The following is a 21,411-nucleotide window of genomic DNA, read 5'->3' as shown; positions in this document are numbered from 1 at the left end:
GAAAGTTGCATAGCAATGCGGATGGTTTGAGCAGGCTCATTTAAATTCTGAGTTTGAGGGTCCCACCTAAATTTTAGACTAACTAGTGTTAATTTTGTTAAAGAAAATCTTCCCTCATTTAGCAGGATTCCCTCCACGATTGCCGAATTTGTCAGCACGAAATTGCTTCAAAAATTGGCATAGCGAAATGCAGCATTTTTTGTTTCTGCCCTTATGTTTTCTTTGAAGCCTAGCGTGTCTATAGTGAGAGTCAATGTACGTTATCTCGGCACAGAGCCGTGTTATGGGGTTCGTTTTGCAGTTGCCTGTCCTTGTTGGATGTTTTGGGGCGGTGACATCATTACGCAAGTGGTTACTGCGAGCCAAGACATCACTCCCTGGCCACCAGCCACCAGGTGCAAGTGTTGCCAGCCAGTTGTGACGACGGTGGCCTCAACTTTCAAGGAACGACACCATTACGCTCTAGCCTCGTCGCCGTTGTGACTGAATGAGTTCGACGAAGCAGACTTTGTGCTGCAACACGACACCACCAACCGGGTCGGCCACGAGTGGGGGAGTTTCCGCGGGAACGTCGTCGGGGACCCCTTCCCACGCGCCGACCAAGACGCAGGACAATGGCTACCCGGGTGCGCTGCGAAGGTCAGCTCCGAGTTCTACGAAGTCGGTGTGACGTCGGTTCCGGACCGGACCGTGAACCTGTGTGTGTGTGTGTGTGTGTGAGTGTGAGTGTGAGTGTGTGTGTGTGTGTGTGTGTGTGTGCGTGTGTGTGTGCGTGCGTGCGTGCGTGCGTGTGTGTGTGTGTGTGTGTGTGTGTGTGTTTGTGTGTGTGTGTGTTTGTGTGTGTTTGTAGCCCTGGAGTAATTACTGAGTATCGACGACATGAACGTATCCAAGTCGTCTACTTGATTCAGTACCTCAAAATAATATTCTCGAAATAGTTACCAGTTAGTAACTTTAGTGACTCTAGGAGACCTTGAGGGATGCGTAAGGGGATGCGCTGTGAGTATTGGGTAGTGGTCACTGGCCCATATCTCATCATCTGTACACCATCTAATACCACCATGCGTAAGGTCACAGAAGGCGATAGCAATATCAAGACAATAGCGTAATTGTAGCCTCATAAAAATGTAATCGATCCATCATTAAGCACGACAAGGCCGCATGCCTCTATAGCCTTTCCTAAAGATTTGGCGCTAAAATCAGTGTGTCTAGTTCCCAAAGTAAGGTTATGAGCATTGAAGTCACCGCAGACTGTTACTGGTCCATGCATCCTTTGGAAGGAATGCACGAAAGTTGACTCGGTGATTCGCGATGTTGGTTGCATATAAACGCAAACAATTGTCATTAGCGGCTTTTTGAACGGAACTTTACAGGAAACGAATTCAGGCACATCAGAAAACATCGGAGTTCATGAAGATGAGTATATGACATAGTTCGAGAGGCGAAAATCGTGGTCTACCACGGCTTCGTTAAGGCGCACAACGAGGAACCTGTCTTGCGAAACAAGTTTCACTGAAATCAGCACTCCTAGATTGAATTCCATTTGCATTCCACTGAAGTACGCCTGCGTTTCGAAAACAGTTATCCATCTGGCGAGCCATCATGCTATGTTGTAATCTACCTCTGCAGTACCAACGGTTCTAACGGAAGAACTGAGCTCACCTCTGGAAGGTTCTTCGTTATACAAAATGTGCGCAGAATTGCTTTTAACGAGACAGAAAGCACAGACATCACGATATGCTGTTGAGATGATTCTGGTTCACGTGAAACATGAGCAGGTGCTCGTTTTCTCAATGTGATGAATGCCTGCCGAGACTCATGTTGGCGGTCAGCAACATTTGGTGACGTCTTTCCTTGGCTGTCTTTCAGGATTGGTTTGCCTTTCATCTCCTGTAAGCCATTAGCCATCATCTCATACATTTGTTTGCGCTCTGTTGATTGTAATGGAGGAGCTGCGTTCATGGGGTTGACAGAATCTACGTTCGGAGCAGGCGAGCCATGCTTCTTGGTCCGACCAGGCTAAATTTCTTGTCGCCTTAGTAATGAAGCCGCTTGGTGCTTGGGACATCCAGCATATGAGATTGTATGGTCTCCGTTGCAGTTGACGCACTTGGGTTGATTTCTAGAAGTGCATGCTTTATGATCATGTGTTCCAGCGCAGATCTAGCGTCCCAATTGGCCATTGCAGGACTTGGCAACGTGGCCAAGTCACTGGCACTTGTAGCACCGAGTTGCAGGTTGTAAATCTTCTTCTACTGGATGACTCGTGGACCAAGTAGAACGCGTGTTGGCAATGGTTTATCAGGCAAGAATTGTAGGATGACGGTCCCTAGGTGTGTGTGCGTCCGTGCGTGCGTGTGTGTGTGTGTGTGTGTGTGGTGTGCGTGTGCACAAAAAGGTAGAAAAGATACAAAGTAGCTAAAAACAACACAGAAACAAGCGTAGCAGTATGCAAACGGAGGACCTAGAGAAAAAAAACAAGCCAACTACAAAAACAAGTTAGACACAAATTAGAGAATACAGTGACAAAAAGTTATGCATGTTATTCATTAAAGACTGCCTTTTCCTCTTCCCACGGAGTAATACTTTCTTCTTCTCTAAACTTCATACTTCGTAACTTTCTGTAAATGCGTGGCAAAAGACGAAGTGATCTATTCTTCCACGGAATACAGAATGCATATTATATCAAACGCCAAGAACTTTCTTCATTGCGGTATTGGTATTTGGGACACAATATTTTTTCAGGGTGGGGGATATACACCGAACATGTTATACAGAGAACATTAAAAACAGACTTGGATTGAGGTATCTTGTAGTAATAAAAGACAAAAACTTGCCATGCGACCTCAATTTTCTTGTTGGATTGCGTAGTCTTTGGATGACAAAAATGATTTACAGAAATGCCGAAATACCGCGAGATACAAAATAATATATTACAGGAAGAAATACTTCAAATACGTGGGATATAGAGCGCTCCATTGATGCTCTGCATTTTTTTTGCCTTAATTTGTGTTTAAATTTCGCTGATCCCTGTATTAGGCTTTGTTTCGTACTACAATTGAGTACTGAAATAGAGAAAGAAAAATGTGGTTGTGAGGCAATGGACGATCACTTGCTTCAAAACTATGCGATTTTTGTTACCTTATTTTTTTTCATAGGTTTTGATGGTGATTGTGAACGTATTATTGATAGCTAGTCGATAAGTGCCTGGCGCACTAAAGCTTCTTAATTCATCAAACGTTAATTGTTTATGACGTGCTTCACCGTCTATTAGATTGAGAAAATTAAAATATGAAACTGCTTTCAGCAAGACCGATTTTTTTCGCAAAGCGGTACATTGACAATGGGATCAAATTTTGTCCTGAATCCGTCTTTCTCCGCAGAACTGGCTTGCTGCAGGCAGCAGATATTTTACTAAAAAAGCGAGAAGTTTCGATGAACCGACGATCCTCTTTTACAGCTCGATTTTTACCTCAAGTAAAAAAAAATGCAAAAGTCATATCTTTTGCATTTGTTGAGACTACCTGAAATTGCGAGTTGCGCTATAGTTCCAATCATCGCGAGTTGTTGAGAACACTTGATTTCTCAGATCAATGGCACTATATGTGGCAGAATGATGCCAAGGTATTGAACTATGTGGAGCAACAAATACTTCAACGATTGGAGCTGTGTTTGCCAGCACAGAAGCCCCCCTCCCTCCAACCCTACCCCCCCCCCCCCCATACACACACATGCGCGCGTGAATGCACGTTAAGCAGCCCGCATGGGGTGGTGACTGCAAGCCTTCTACTGTAATAGCGAGACAGGATGCGCTTCCGCAAATTTCTGACACACAATCAAACTTAGGAGAGTAGTGACGTCACTTTAGTGTAAGCACAAGGTAGAGTACTATTTGCAGCAGAAATGGTGAAAATTCTGCACTCACCCGCTCCACCTCTATGGGGCAACGACCAACGGAGAACTTTTCCCGATCAGGACATTCGGCGAAATGGGCGCAGTGATCTCCGCACCATCCACATTGGAGCGGGTCTTCTTGGTTTTGTATGCATTGCGAACAGCTTTCGTATATATTGCACGAACCGACTGGAAACCGTATAACCTGGAGACCAAGCACAATAGTATAACCGTTATGCGTGCCATTTTTGTTCTGCTTCTATTTGTTTCGAAACACAGCGCCGGCATGCATATTGTGTGAGGACGTGAAATAATCAAGCAGCGGAGCAGCTGAGTTACAAATGCATCGCAATAACCCTAAACCTGCAACAGGGCCACTAACACTGTCCTTCCGCTTTCTCTAAAGCGTCGACACGATGGCATATGACATGCATCTTTGGCATCTTCAGAGAACCGTGAAGAGGATTTAATGAAGAACGCACAGCTATCCCGGCGACCGATGCTATTCACAAGTATTTGGGCATGGCACAAGAGCGATGACAACAATGTTTAAACTTCACGCTCCACCTCTCCCCACCCCTCCAGAAAAAGGGTTCTCTCGGCCATGTTGTTTCGCCTAAAAGGCCATGTTGCCCCAGTGAATGTGTGATGAATATTTTTATTAAGATTAGCGCAACATGAAAAACAGGCCGAGTTTCTTAGTCACCAAGGGCTGAATCCACAAAGCTGTTCGTTCTTAATTGATATGTGCCATTGGCTGGCCACCGTTATTAATAATTCCAGAAATATGATTGGCAAGAATTCACTTTTACGAGTAATTCTAGTGTAAGAGCTTTTTGTGATGACAAGCCCAGTATCCTTCACAATCCCAATATTTTATGAATCGCCTCTACTTTGAATTTGGGATTACAAGCATTGTGCCTTGTTACGCAGAATGGCGTTCCTTTTGAAGTAATGCAGATTAAGTAGAATGAGAGAGGGAGAGAAAAGTTTAATGACACGAAATGCAGAGAGGTCGGCCTCGGCCCTAGGAACATTCCTCTAACCAGTTACTCTGTGCTAGGCGAAGGGGAAGAGGGAAATAAAGAGGGAATGAAGCGGCACATGATGGGTGACGATGGCGAGAAAAGGAAGATGTAAAACATGTAGCAAGCAATTTGGTCTACTCAAATACTGCAGACCAATCCCGTACTATTTAAAAAATCAAGTAAGGCCACGGTCTCAAAGCTCGATTTAACGTCTGACCAAGGGCCTAAAGTAGGACGGGAGGATGTGGCGCACCTTGTTGTCGATGATGAAATAACCATACGTTCCGTTGCTGTCTAGAGCTGTGCTCCAGTGAATTATGCGGCCCACCTTCGACAGGTCCAATGATGCGAGCAACCGTGCTGAGTCATCCCGCAGCAGCAGCTGCGGCAAACGGACAAGAATGCTTGCAGTCTGGTCACACTCGAACAACGTGTCTAAATAGAAGCCCCTTATTAAGTTGTTGCGCATGAAAGTAATAACCGGTGCTTCCTTGTTATACCAACATGGGCTCAAGGCAATTACACAATTATGTATAACAATTTCATTTGATTTGTTGTGCAAAACAGTTACGTAGCGAGAGGGGTCAAGGAGACAAGAGGTTCCTGGATGGCTTGAGAGAATTATTGATACCGTTTATGGCAGTCAGTTGCATCTGCAAACAATTGGAATAGGGAGGGGGGGGTTGAAGTGGCAGAGGACTATCTGGAGTTATAATACTAGGGAATTTGCAGTTATATATGTTAATGTCTGAACAAGAATGTTAAAACTTGCCCGTTGGAGCGGGCCCTGCAAGAAACGGACTTTTTCCTCCAATCAACTGTACAGGCCCATGAAAGCTGTCACTGGCGCCCCCTGGTAATGCCAAGGATGCCAGCACAGAATTCACTACAAGAATGGTTTCTTCGGAACTCTTGCAACCACTCTATAAATCGTACTGCGAACTACATGTGAACTACAAGTCAACTGCAAGTCAACTGCATGTCAACCGTAAGCCAACTGCAAGTCAACTGCGTTATATGTAACCGGCACTCTATTTTTCATACAATCTTACATTACTTGCTGGGCATATTGTGATTGTTGTATGGAACGTGCTAACTTCAACTGTAAGTGAACTATATGATGCCATGCTTCGACTTTTATTTACCTTTTTTGATATACTGCCTTGTTTGCTTGCTTGTCTGAGTCTTCTTTTTTTGTGTGTGTGCTAGGCAGTGTTTGCCGAAGACAGAAGGACTAGCAGGCTTTACACTTGATGCCATTCTTCACTAAACATGCATCTAATTTTTTTTTAAATATCTAGATGGACATCTGGCACAGGCGCCTGCGGGTGCCGCCAATATTGCGGGTAATTCACTCAGCCTGTGAATGCAAGCAGCATACATATATGTAGGTGCATGTCTAAAAGTTGATCTTTTTGGCCACGAACGACCTTCCAGTGATTGCTTATACTAAGCTGCCTCGAGCTCATCCGTCCTCGCAAACTAGTTGATTTAACGAAATTGCAAACAAGCTCTTCCAGTATCAAAAATACCACAGCTTATATTTTTACCACACAGGCAAAGTCTAGATCTGGCGACGGAATGCACTGGAGGGCTAAATCTGTGTCTCAATATGTCTTAATTTAAGTGAAAAAGCTGTTTCCTTGAAGTAAAACACATGGCAGTGTGACGAAAACACTCAGAGCAAACTATGCAACATAACTCAAATAATAAGAATAATAACACAACTCGGAATGACCATTCTAAACGATGACGTATCAAATTGAGGGCAAATAGTTCGCCAGACTCAACTACTATTGACTTCTACGTAATGCCAAGCACCTATGATTTATAAAGAATGGTTGTAGCAATAGTGTAACTGTTGTGTAGCGAAGACTTATGTAGGGATTATAGGCTGTAGGTGTTTATATTTAAAACAAGTAAAACAGAATATTTGCAATGACAAGATATAAGATTGAAAGCAAACTAACACACACCCAGTGGCACGTATACAGTTGGTCCAGTGGCACAAACCGAAATGGCAGCTACCGAGTCGCCCTTGTGGTATATAATTTTCGACTGCACTATCACCGTGATCGGCCAACGAAAACGGCGAATCATGCTCGCCTGCCAAGAAAATGGCTGCACCAGAGAACAATTCGCATTTATAAGTGTGCGACGTACTTATTTATCCCTGCGGTCGTGCTACTGGAGCGCCATATAGCAATCTTAAAAGAAGCTTTGTGCATTTGTCGGTGTGAATTCTCAGGAAACGCCGCTGGCTGTAATAAAAGGCACCGATAGCGGAGTGATCGAAGCACTGTATGCCATACAGTGCTGCATATTCCTTGCTATGCAAATGTCACTGATAGGTTTTCTTTTTCTCACATACCTTGTGGAGATACCCCTTGTTGTCGCCAACCCATACGACGGTGGAACCGTTTTGCTCCATAACGGTCACGGAAGTTGCGAGGCTTTTTGACAGCGTTATAGTTGCTCGCCCAAAGAGCGGGATCATACTTTCTACGTAGTCATTTGGTCCTGGTGTGCAAACGTCCTTGCGTTCAGTTTCCTGAGAGATAAACGCAGAATGATGTCGCATTTTTTTTAAAACCATGCATATTAAAGCTTGACAACCAGACACACACACACACACACACACACACACACATATATATATATATATATATATATATATATATATATATATATATATATATATATATATATATATATATATATATATATTGCCCGATATAGTCAGCGCTGAGACCTCGCATGGCTGGGCGAGGACTCGCCAAGCTGCACGAATGTGCCATCGGACCGCGGAAGAACAACGAGGAACTATGCCTGAATACTAACGTGCGGAGTGGAACCTTCCACCTCTCTCTTTCGAGCCCCTTCACTGTTCGAAATGAGCCTAGAGGCACGGCCGCTCAATGGAAACAAGGCGCAAACCTTATTTCTATTGAGCGGCCGCGCCTATAGCAAGGCCGCTCTTGCACGTCCTGACTTTGGTCACCTCTAGTCACCAAAGTCAGGACGAGTACACAAGAGAGACAGGAAAGTGCCCCGGTGTTTAAATTAACAGCAAGTAAAAATATGCCCGCAGTACCGTTAACGCTTTGATGCTACTGACATTTAACAGTTTTATTGCGAAGCATTCCTTGCCTCATTCTGAGCCAGCCTTTCTGAGGCATCTTATCCCTGTTTACAAACTTTATACCGCAGTGCTATTCCATCTGTCAGCCCCTTTCTTGTTTTCGCCTCTTTCTAGGCAGAAGGGCAGCGGATTGGGCGAGTTGGTGTTGCATGGTAACAATAAAAATTCAAACAGCGCATAAACGACGGGACCAGAATGTGTGAATGTGTTTGTCTCCTCCTCATTCTGGTCCCGTCGTTTATGCGCTGTTTGAATTTTTATTGTTATCATTCTAGGCACTTGGCAGGAAGGCATATATAGGTAGGTGTCATTAATCAGGTAACCGAGAAATCTGAAAGTACAATCAACGTCTCTAATATGACTTTCATAGATTATGAAAATGTATTTGATTCAGTAGAGATACCGGCAGACATGGAGGCCTTGCGTAATCATGGAGTACAGGAGGCCCCACAACCTTCATTGAAAGTAGTGATGAATACGACACAGACTCATTCCATAACTAGCAATGAAGTTAGGAAGGCCTTGCAAGACATGTCTCTGCGAAACCCTGCTGGAGAAGATGGAATAACAGTAGATTTAATTAAACAGGGAGGGTGCATTATGCTTGAAAAGCATGCGGCCTTTGGTATACGCCACGCCTGACGACCTCAAGTGTGCTAAAGAGCTGGAAGAATGCCAATATGATACTAATCCATAACAAAGGGGACATTGAAGAATGGAAGGCTTAAAGGCCCATTAGCTTGCCCTCAGTATTGTATAAAACATTCACCAAAATCACCGAATCAATCACCGAAGAGAAATGGCTGGCTTCAAGAAATGTTATTATACAACGGATTACATCCATGTTATCACTCAGGTAACTGAAAAATCTGCGGAGCACAACCAACTTCTCTAAGATGACGGTCACATGTTGTGAAAACTGTTAGTGCCGTCTATAATGCTGCATATTGGGCTCCTTACGCGAGGCCTACCCACAATATCGACACGTTCAAACGACTTTCTGCACACGGAAATGTGCATGCAGCAAGGGGTGGGACATCCACGATGATTGTTCTGCCTCTTCGACCACACAGCGAGAAGTCGCACTAACGTATATACGAATGCGAAAGAACAGTCAGCAAAGACCTATATGCTCACGTGATGGGAACACTTGAGATCGTCGCCATCGTCGTGGTAGAGGCGCGACAGTCTCGCGCCCGACCATCCCTTGTCGCAGTTTTGCACAGTCTCCCTGAATCTGTCCTCGACGCTTTTCATATCGAAAAAGCAGACCACCGAACTCGACGAACTCAGTCTCAGGTAGCTTGAGCTCATCCTGCCGGCGGGAACCCCTCCGAAAGCCACTGCAAGAAAGTCGGTGCTGCCGTTCCCACCGCTGCCACCACCGCTTGCAGACTTCGACGGTCCCAGGTAGGCACTGTTGGCCGCCGACATCACGCCGTCTGCCGGGGGACACATGATGGGTACCTCCACGTACGTGCGGAAGGATGACTCGTCGTTCTCGCATACGCGCACCAGCCGCGTCTCGAAGGAGAACTGAAACGCCTTCTGCACCTTCCGCACTACGACGAAGTAAGCGAAGCCGTTGTGGCTGAAGCCGTAGACAAAGCGAAGCGTCTGCGCCGCCTTTGGCCTGTTGCCCCCGTCCGCAGAGGTCGCCCGTGTGTGAGAAACCATACTGAAGGAACCCGACGTGTTGAGCACTCTGGCAGCCACGGTGAAAAGACGGTACTCCGCAGGCCGGCCATCCGGAACCGATGCGGAAAAGAGGACCTTTCTCCCGTCATCCCCGGTGCCGAAGAAGGCCACGGTGCTCTTCTTCGAAGCAACGTAGTTGTCCGTCAGGTTCTTGTCCATGGGCGTCGTGACATTCGGGCTGAGCAAAGGGTCGTGAATCGAGCACATGCCCTGCGACGTAACCCCGCAGGCCAGAATGAGCGGTTCGGTGCCAAGTTGCAGGAGGATACGGTTGTAGTTATCCGTCACACTTCGGCTGTGTTCGCACGGGAGAGGATGAGGTGGGCACAGCGCGCTGTCGTTCTCAGGGCCCGTACTGTAAAGCGCTCTGAGCGATAAGTTAGGCGACAGCGCGTAGAGGGCGTTTCTTGCACCCACGACCACGACACCGTCGCCTCGCGACAGATTGACGTACAGGAGCTTTTGTGCGGGTCCTTTGGGTAGCTGAAACGTCTTGAAGGAGAAGGCAGTTTGAGCTACCGCCACCGTACTAAGTGTCAGCAACAGGACAGCCGGCAGCTGTCTACCATAATTCTCTCGTTGATCCATCAATCTGTTTCGATTGTCACGTGTCTGCCCTGTTTCTGGTTCTTGGTAACCTGCCGATATGTGTATCGGCCGCTCCTGCAGAAGGCAACCACAATGTAGAAAGTCGTTAGAATGATATGAAATACTAGAATACCAGACACGATTTTCTACTTCCTTTTTTCCCCTTTCATCGTAATAAATGTGTAACTCGCCAAGAAATATAGCAGATATACGTCTGGCTGCATGTACCTTGACATTGACTGTTACTATAGAATTGAAGCAAACTCTGAGAAGTCATTGAATTTCAGTATATTTTTGACTAACAAACACAAACACATGGAACAGACGCGCACACACTTAAATGTTCATAACATATTACATACACTGCGGTTATAAGGTATTGGGCCATAAACCTTCCCGTGTCAATTTTCTCACTATTTCTTTTATGCCTTCATCGCCGTTACGTACTGATGGCCAGGAAAACTAAACCGATTATAGGGTATCTGTCTGAAAACCACTCATTTCAGCTGGACAACTGGGCGAAGCCGAAACCGGAAGAAGTTCGGGACTTATCCAGATTACAGTCAGTGGCGTAGCTAGGACGTCTGGCACCCGGGGCCCGTAGGTCTTCTGTCACCCCGACCTCCTCCCCCCCCCCCCCCCCGCCCCGAGGGTGTAGCCGGCAGAAAGAGGGGTGTCTTCAGACGTATATGATCCCCCCCCTCCCCCACTCGCCCCTTGCACCCGGGGCCTACGCCCCCCCCCCCCCCCTGTTGCTACGCCATTGATTACAGTTATACCACCCGCCGTGGTTGCTCAGTGGCTATGGTGTTGGGCTGCTGAGCACGAGGTCGCGGGATCGAATCCCGGCCACGGCGGCCGCATTTCGATGGGGGCGAAATGCGAAAACACCCGTGTGCTTAGATTTAGGTGCACGTTAAAGAACCCCACGTGGTCAAAATTTCCGGAGTTCTCCACTACGGCGTGCGTCATAATCAGAAAGTGGTTTTGGCACGTAAAACCCCAAATATTATTATTATTACAGTTATACCACTTAGATTACACGTGGACCACAGTTGCACGAGACACGACTTAGTGAAGCTGAATGGTAAATTAGGATACTTACAAATAGCCAGCACGCGCCACTCAACGGCGGTGACAGCGTTACGCGTGTATCAAGATTACGCTTAAGCAGAAACAACACGGACGCCATGTTTATCTATTCAATTTTTGGCGCAACGGCGGAGCTGCCATTTCACACCACACACCATCGGCGCCTTGAAATGAGATAACCAAGGTTTTAACTCGCAGTGCCAGCCACTCTGAAAGCATCTGAACCATAGAGAAAAAAATTCTGAGCTCTGATCGCCGCATCGGGACCGCGCGGAAGGGAAAGACTCTGTCAGCACGCGGAACTCTGTCGGAAGCACGACGCATGCAGGCGCGTCCTTACAGCACCAACTTCTGATTCCAATGTTAACATTGGTGCTTTCGGCGCACATTTCTGCTCGTCAAGTGCCTGTCGTCGCGAAGAGGTCTTATATGGGCTAGTTTTACCGGAATACAAAATTGTTCCAGCAGATAGATAACATGACCCTTGCTGTGGGACACAGCAAACCGATTGCGCGCGTTTTAGTTTTTGTAAAGACGTCGCAGTATATATAGTTGCCCGTTATCATCCTCGTTATTGGGACGGAGCAAAGAGGAAAGGTTCCAGGACTCATATTGGAATTTTATTCTCGTAATGCTATTTTTTCAACGTGGACGAATCCCTAAATGCCAAGAGGAAGCGGGTAATGTAAGTGATATGTGGATATGCTTGCAGAACCACAAGCCTGCTATAGCCAGTATATGCGCCATGAATAATCATAATTCATTGAGTTTCATGTCCCAAAGCTATACCCGCGATTTGGGGGACACCGTATTGGAAGTAATCTCTTTAATTTCAATCATCTTGCGTTAAAGACTGAGGAGCATCGAGAGCTGACATAGCTATTTTTGTATAGCGAGTTTTGCGATCCTATTGAAATTGAGCACGCGACCATGTTCCCAGAAACACACACACACACACATGCACACGCACATGCACACACACGCACACACGCACACACACGCACGCACACACACACACACGCACACGCACATACACACACACAATAACGGCATACACAGAAAGCGACTTCGTTGACAGAACGACAACGGCCGACAGCTATGAAATAAGCCATGGAATACATTTGGACACTCGATCAGTTGCATCGTGTCAGCTAGTTCCGCTTTCCCAGACAACAGGATGTGGGACGGCAGCACTCAAAAGCGGATCGCTCTTATCAGTTGGCCCTGAAGAACGCTTTTTCCGAACCAGGAAGTGTCGGTGCATGCTGTCTTTTGACGACGATGGGGGCTAAATGCAAAAAAAAAAATGCCCGTGTCCCGGCCGTGCAATGGGGACATGTTAAAGGTCCCCTGGTGGTCGAAACTAAACCGGAGTCCCCCCACTATACGGCGTGCCTCATAATCAAATGGTGGTTTTGGCTCATAAAACCCCAGAATTTTTTTGTTGTTGTTGTTGACGGCAGACAAATTTATAATGTGTAGTGCAGAAAGAGAGAGAAAGGACAGAGAAAGAAGTAAAAGCATACCCGGAGATATATCAAGTATAACGTGCGAAGCCAATTTAATATAAGGAGGACTTCTGCCAAATGAAAAGTTCGCTGAGACTGAAGCAGGACGCAAACAGATCATCTTGCAACGTTTCTAGCTCGGCGTGGCATTCACAAACTATTACGGCTTCTTTATTGGATGGCTGACAGCCCAGCGTGCAACGCATGAAGCTGTGAGAAGGCATTCGAGCATTTCTGTGTCTAACCGTGCTATAGTACCGATAGACAAATAAGGTGCGCAGTGTTTGATACACTGAACAAGCGTCCACTATGACAGAACAGGAAGTTTCAGGTCGGTGCGCCCGTCGGTGCGCCCGTCGGTGCTCCCGAAGCAACGCTATGCGCTCAAGTTAAAAAGTCTTCGGGCCTACCTAACAGACATTTGCAACTTTGGGAATGCTGCCTGTGCCACTGGATTGTGTACGTGGTTTTACTTCGTTTTGTGCTCATCTCACTTTCGCATTCTAACCCCTTACGCTTTGCCCGGGTAGCCAAACAGATGTATACACCAAGAATTAGCCCTCCTGCATGTCCTTTCTTCTCTCTCGCTCCTTTCTTTGTCTCGAAAAAGAAGAAAAACTCATATTAAAGAATAACATAGATAAAAATTAGAACGTCAAGTCTATCAAATAATTATCACTGAAAAAAAAAATGCAGGAACAGATAAAATGACGAACGCAGCCCCAACTCGGCAAGTGTTGGGCAGAAAAAGACATAAAAGACAGAGTATTGCGTACTAAGCAAAGAACGGCAAATGGCAGTTGAACGGAGTAGTTCACTGCGTCGGAAAAAGCACAACCTTGAGAATATGTGAGGGCGAGGCAAGCGTCTCGCACCTGAGGGCGTGGCGTTGTTTACTCACCCGATTGAGAGAAGGAGCACCTCGGTTGTCAGCGAACGAGCGTTGACTGGTGCAGCCGCTTTATCGGCAATGGCTGCGATACAACTCCGCAGGCTACAGACAGAGAAACATGGTGAAACGCTACAGGGTCAATACAAATGCGAGCCCTCCTATGTGAAGCACTGATCGCTGGCTCTATTGTTGGCCAACCGCGGCAACGATCGAGTTGCTCGCGGCGACGCTCAGTTCCGAGTTCCCAGGAACCATTGCAGGGGAAGTGAGGCGCCGATCTTGACGAGCTTCCAGCGGATGTCGCGCACTCAGCGGAACGCGTGTTCCTATCGTCTCAGAGATGCCCGATACGACGCGCTAATCTCACACAACAGCACCCTTCGTCCCCAGCAGAGCCCGTGCCATGGACGCAGGCATGTCAAGGCTCGATCCAGCAAGCTTTGTTGCCGACAAGGTTAAGAAGCAGACGACGCGTTTCTCACATTGAACTGAAGCCACCGGAAATGCGCGCACAATGGAGGTTTAACGCATGCCATCTTCAGCATAACGGCTGTCGGCGAGTGAATAATGGTCCGAGGTATGTGGCACTCCGCTCTGACGCAGCGTTTTCCGAGAGCCCATCGGCCTGTGGCGTGGCGAGAGAATATGAACACGTGCCGTACGGCGCATGACACGTATAAGGCGCCTCATGTTCTTGGATAGGCGGAAACCCCATCCAATGGATTCTCGCATTATTTTCGGTGTCGGAGAGTTTATTTTAGCTGCGCAGTGACCGCGTTTTAACCGAGGTAGATGTGTCACTGATTGAAACTCATAATAAAAGCTAAGCCTGTCTACGAGCTGAAACTGCATGTACAACTTCATTCACTGCAGGCTTTTATGTTCTCACTTGCGCTTTTAACTTGTCGGCTCGTGTTTCAGCGCCGATAAATTAAAAGTGCAAGTGAGAACTTAAATGCCTTTAGCGAATAAAGTTCGACATGCAGTTTGAGCTATTGACAGCGATTGATTATCGCACCGCACTCGATAGGGAGGAAACTCGTGATTCTCGTACGATGTCCGAGCTCGCGACGGCCAGCTCCGACTAATGAAAGAGCACAACAGAAACAGTCATGAAACTCAGCAGCCAAATCCAGTTGGCAAAACGACATTCATCGCCCACTGTATTCAGGAAATATGACATTTTCTCAACACAAACCACAAAGAAATTTCACATATATCTGAAATTAAAGTCCCTGATAAAAAAAAAATAAGGTGAGTAGCAAGATTCTCAAGACACAATCCAGAGCACTCGACACGCCCCCTTTACCTCTAGCCACCATAGAGGAGCTCAGCTGCATACGAGCGTATTCATACAGGATGCGTTTCCGCAGTGCGGCGCGTGGTTACATAGCTTGAGTACTAATCACATTAACGTAGACGTACATCGTGACATCGGTTCTGCCGAAATTTTTTATGGCGCAAGATTTTTTTAAATATTACTTTGCAATGTCGCAAAGCCGCTTCAAGCCAGAAGGACTATGTTCAGCTAAATGCTTGAACTAACCTTCATTCCCACGCTGACTTAACCACCATACTTGCACTTCCGGTAGTGTTCAGCGCCATAGTACCCTCTATATTCGAACACGACTTAAGTACAGTTAACTTAAGTCTGCAGTGAAGTCCTGCCCACGCTGTCATAACCGCCAGCCTCTTTTCGCGAGGCGGAACATAGTTCGTATTTCCAATTTTCCCTGTAATATAAATAATGCGTTAACCACAAACATTAATAAAAAGAGCGTAATTTTATAAGTTTTCACTCGTCTGTTATAGTGGAATGGTAAAAGCTTAATTCTTAATTAAAAAGAAATAAAATGCTTGCTCGTTGCTACTATTTGCTGTCAAGTTTCACTTCAGTTGGCATTGAAGTTTCAATTGTAAAACGACCTCAACGGTGAAATGAGTTGTACCGCGGACCTGTCATGACTGAAATGCTGACTCCATACACGTTGTCCATGCCTGTTGCAAACCTCATCGCTTCCGCCTATGGACTGCTCTTGTCCTGCCCACGGGCACAGAAGCTCGAACGCCGGCCTCGGGCAGCAGCCGGCACGACAGACGGGGGCGGCGTTCTGGCCGGGCAGCTGGCGTAGAACTCGGGCACGTAGCCCGACTGTTCTCGTGCTGCCCACGGGCGCAGAAGCTAATCAAAAACAGAAGACGCTCCGGACATCGGTGGCGACTACGAAGGATCTCGGGGCCCGAGCTCCAAGATCCCTCGAGGGGGCTCCGCCCTTCCGGACAACGCCGAAGCCTCCCCCACCCTTGCGCATACACACATACACACACACACAAACACACACACACACACACACACACACACACACACACACACACACACACGCGCGCGCGCACGCACGCACGCACGCACACACACGCACGCACGCACGCACGCACGCACCCAGTGCCATTACCAGAGCTTTGCCAACCAGGTCATTTGAGGTTTCTTTTGACTTTTCTCGACCTTTTCACTTGAAATTTTCCTGGGGCTACTATAGCTTACCGCATCATTGTTAACGCGGACGCGCCCGGCTTTTAATTCAGACTTACGCTTTCTTTCTGCAAATCCTGACAATAGGAGGGCACACGCATTAGAAGCACTAGCGGCGGCTGTCTCATCCGTATTTTCTCACTTCATTGTTTTAAATTTCCACTGTAAACATCATGTACACAAACAATATATCTACATATAAACACAGGACAAAGTTTATTACATTTTTGAAGGAGATGGAGGGAGCCAATTAAAAACTATTTCTAAAAGTGTGAACAGTTTCAGTTTATTTCTATTTATGATTACTGACGATGCTGAAAATCACCTGCACCCTTAGCAATACTGCTAGTTCTGGGTCCACGCAAATGAATACAAAACACCATTGTAACTCAGGTTAACAGGTGGTGCCAAATCTCACTAAAGAAAGAGTTACAGGCGGCTACTCCACTTTTAAGGAAACGACATGCACTAGGTGTTCTTCTAGCAACGTAACTGCTCTTTTTTTAAAGTCTTGGTGCTTGATAGTTGGGGAACACTGTATAATTACATCACTCAGTAATTATATATATATATATATATATATATATATATATATATATATATATATATATATATATGTTATCGACATGCATTGTGCACTTCATCATCTGTTAATTATCATCATCACGTGTGTGCCTGGCTTCATCGCACGGGTAGTCGCATTGTCATAGTGGACTGTGTCGTGGGTTCTTCATTACGTTTCTCCGGTTTAATAAAGGTCGGCCCTCACTCTGATGTCACAAGCGGTGAAGGAGCTTCTTGATCCCCCGTCCTCTGCACGCCTGGTATACTCTCTGGAGCATCGTTCAGGTCGCCGCTTGTGCCGTCTGTCAGCCAGCATGTCGAAGGACGAGCACCCTGGCGCTTCTACCATAACCATCACGACACAGTCAGCTGCAACTTCTTTGATTCAGTGGCCCGCAGCGTGATCCCCATGAGTTCGTTGGTCTTCGCGGTGAAGATGCTGAGAACTGGCTAGGCGATTAGAAGCGCGTGAGCTCTGCTAATCGGTGCGATGACCTACTCAAGCTCCGCCATGTCTCGTTCTATCTAACGGGTGCGGCGAAGACCTGGTTTTTCAACCATGAGATTTATCTCTCCGATTAGACAACCTTCAAGATGCAGCTTAGACAAGACGCCAACAGTTCGCTCCGTCCTCGCGAAAAAAACTCTTGATGCTCGCAAACAACACTCCGGTGACTACACATCGTACATCGAGGACGTGCTTGCACTCTGTCGCCGTGTCAATGATGCTATAGCTGAGTCGGACAGCGTACGTCATATTCTTAAAGGCATTGGGGCTGTGGCTTTCAACGCGCTCGATGTGAGGAACTCGGCTGCCGTCACTGACATAGTCCTGACGTGCCAGTGCCTCGACGATCTTGAGTCCGTGCGCTGGCAGCCGGACTGCGAACACCTTTCTACGGCGGATCCTGACCTGCGTGTAATGATTTGGGCGAATATCCGCGAGGAACTTCTATCACTTGGCTTTTCATCTCCGTTGGTCCTTCCTCCTCAGCCTTCTGGTGCAGCGTTGTGCGACGTCATCGAGGAGGAGCTCGCGTCCATGACTTCCTCCGCGCATGTTGTCACTCCTGCTCCTCGCCTCCCTACCAACATACGCCCAGGTTGCTACCGGGCCTCCAACCGGCGGCCGTTCAACGTTGTCTCTATGCATATACGCGCAGGTTTGTGTCGCTCCTCTGGCCAATGTCCCCTCAATGCCACTTGAGCCTTCATCGCCCCATCTGCCTGCAATATCTCCCAGCGTGTCGAGCGGCCCCTACGGCGACCCTTGGCGACCATCTTGTTCTATATGCTATTACTGTGGTTATCGCGGCGACATGTGACGTTTTTGTCGCAAGTGCCAGCAAGACGAGCGTCGCAAGTACGACAGGAGTGAACGCGATGCGTATTTTGGTGGGGCCACTTCGCAAAGACGACGTTACGCGACCCCCCCCCCCCCCCTCCCGCGCCGTTCCACACGTCCGGCCACCCTCAACAACCGAGACACCGAATGGTTACCGCAGCACCAGACGCCGATCACCTTCTCCCTTCCGCCGCTCTTCGTCACCGCTGCGGCCTGCCACGTTCACCCCTGACCGTCGCCCGGAAAACTAAGTAATTCAGTTTTCGGAGGAAAAACTGCATTTACCGACAAAACTGCAATTCCTCCAACGCGCCCTTGTAATATAATATCTGTGTTCGTTGAGGGTGTGCAAGTTGAAGCTTTGGTGGACACTGGTGCGACATTATCTGTTATGCATGTTGATTTGTGTAAGCCTCTCAGGAAAGTTACAACTCCTTACGATGGACCACTGCTGGTTTCAGCTCAAGGGGACTCTATCCGCCCTTCTGCGTTTTGTACTGTGCGTGTAATGATCTAGGCTGTCGCCATGTTCCCACCAGCACATTTTAGGATGGGACTTCCTTGCCTCTGCTTCTGCTGCTATATGTTGTGGGCAAGGTATCGTACATATGACCGATACCGAGTATTCGCTTGGCGATGAAAAGTACAAGCCACTTCGTCTGCTCGCTGCAGAAGATACCGTGCTAACTCCAGGCTGCCAGCAAATTCTGACCATCACGTCTGACGTCATCGACCATGGTGATGCGTTAGTATTACCTTCTGCGCGTTGTTAGGCCTAGTTAGATTTTCCAATTGGTCTGCGCTTCTCGCCGCAAGGAACACAACACCCGAGAAAATTCTCCTTTCTAAAGTTGCCACTTTGGCTTCCGTTGTTGATTCCGAGCCTTTCTATGCCGTTCCCCTGCAGTTATCTCATGCGACTTCGTCCACAACGGCTGAACTGTTCGCAATCCTATGTGGGGTAAAATTTATATTGTCAGTAACAGAAGCGCAAAAATGAATAATTTTCAGCGAATCACAGGCGGCTCTAACATCACTCTGCAGCACAAAGGGGAAAACATGCAGCGACAGTATAATATATGAAACACTTAAAAACCTCACAAAGGCAAGCGAAGCGAAACATGCAATAGCATTCCAGTGCATGTTTACTCGTGCAAAAGGCGTTGCAGGTTTGCTTGCTGAGCAGACTTGCTCTTCGAGTTCAGAACTGCTGGCTCAAAACACGCGAGAACGCCTGGTCAGGTACAATGACATCACCAAGCCCTACCAGCTAGGCAGGCGGTTGTTGCCCCCACCTCACCCCATGCTGAAACGTCGCCAGGCAGTCATCTGGCGACAATTGCAAACACAAACCTTCCCCAGTCCGGTGCGATTGCAGCACATTTTCCCCGCGCAATACCCGACTGCTCTTTGCAAATTATGTCAGGAGACTAGAGCGACGCTGTCACACATGTTGTGGGAGTGTCGGGTTACATCAGCTACAATGGCAGTAGCACCGGAGGCTCTTGCGTCGAAGTGGGCCGCCGCTCTGCGCAGCTCCAACCTCAAGACACAAGAGTGGGCTGTCCAGCAAGCCCGAGAGGCGGCGACGAGGCAAGGCCTCGAAGTCCCCTCATGGGAGACCTGAGCCCGGGTCGTCAAATTTGCCGGATTCAGAATAAAGTTGTTTCCATCAATCCATCCATTCCAGTGGATACCAGGGCATTGCAGCATTCCTGGCAACATAGCAGCCGATGAAACAGCACGACAAGCCCACCTGAACGATGATACGGCTCCGCTCCCAATATCAAAGAATGAATTACGCTGAATTATCAGGACGACGTCTTTCAACATGTCTAGAAACACTTGGTTTGGCCAGATTTCTAAGAACTCTGACTTATATCATATTGATCCATTTACTGAATTCAAATTTTCATTGTCATTAGACAGAACTATGGAAACGCTTATTCATCGATTAAGGCTAGGCACTGCCTACACAAAGCATTTCTTACACAGAATTGGCCGAGCGGAAACCCCCGAATGCGATTGTGGATTTGTAGATGAAGACATATATCACCTCCTTCAAGATTGACCAAGACGCCGACTTAAATGAGCGCTAAGTAAATTAGACCGCAGACCTTTCAATTTAAGGAAACTTTTGGGCCCTTGGCCAACAACGGCCTTGCAGAAGAGCGCCTTAAAAGCACTAAAGACTTTTTTTTGAAGACAGTGGCATCGTTGGACGTTATTAGTGCTTTCATTGTTCTGTTCATATCAATGTCACTCTATAAATCAATCTGTTTGGGAATTATGTTATGTTCACTGCTCTGTTGTGACTGTATGTGCTAATATATTTACACGATGTATATACCACCCGCTGACTAGACAATGTGTTATTAGGCGACAGTATCGTTTGTACTTTTGAGACTTTCGACTACATAAGTGTGGAGACATTTGCCATGTATATTGTATGTACCCGCTGACCCGCTGACTAGAAAATGTGTTATTAGGCGACAGTATCGTTTGTACTTTTGAGACTTTCAACTACATAGGTGTGGAGACATTTGCCATAGTCTTCCTGTGGAAACGTTGCTTTATAAGTCCTGGTGCTTGTGTGAAAAGATTATTTGGTATGTAACCGCGAACCCTGAATGATGTGTGACGGAACCACCCAAGAGATAAGGAGTAGCCGGTGCCTTAAATTGCGCGCCAACATCTTCTTATATCATATAAATAAAAAAAGGCGGCTTTCCCTAAAATCACGTTTATTATTATTATTATTATTATTATTATTATTATTATTATTATTATTATTATTATTATTATTATTATTATTATTATTATTATTATTATTATTATTATTATAACTTTATTTCCATCGGTGATGCAGGAGACTGCGGGTAAGTAGTGTCTGCCAGCCGAACTGAGAATCAAATTGACCCCTGATAAAGAGAACGCATACTTATGCCAGTCTGTATTAATGCGAAGCATTCATATCCGAATCAACCGTCTTTATCCTGTATCCGGTAGCTGGACGTTCTCACCGGTTGATCTCGAAGATAGTGCAGTCAATGAGTATACGCCATCAAGTACGTGCTTCTGGTTATGTGGTACTGGTTCAGCGGTGGTGGATACGGACCCGTTTCCTGGC

General features: G+C 46.8%; 1 protein-coding gene across 1 annotated transcript in view; it reads right to left on the bottom strand.

The window, feature by feature from the left end:
* Positions 1–10,350, bottom strand: part of LOC135917256 (hepatocyte growth factor receptor-like) — a 56,999-nt gene extending 46,649 nt beyond the window's left edge. The window contains exons 1-2 of the mRNA XM_070539436.1: positions 9,202–10,350; positions 5,176–5,304 (exon numbers count right to left, since the gene is read on the bottom strand). Of these exons, the coding sequence (XP_070395537.1) occupies positions 5,176–5,304; positions 9,202–10,350 (1,278 nt within the window). The remainder of the gene's footprint in view (positions 1–5,175; positions 5,305–9,201) is intronic.
* Between the last annotated feature and the right edge of the window lie 11,061 nt (positions 10,351–21,411).

Source organism: Dermacentor albipictus, chromosome 5, assembly GCF_038994185.2.
Source record: "Dermacentor albipictus isolate Rhodes 1998 colony chromosome 5, USDA_Dalb.pri_finalv2, whole genome shotgun sequence".
Classification (NCBI taxonomy): Eukaryota; Metazoa; Arthropoda; class Arachnida; order Ixodida; family Ixodidae; genus Dermacentor; species Dermacentor albipictus.
Note: the sequence above shows the minus strand (reverse complement) of the source record. Positions and strands in the feature narration are given on the sequence as shown.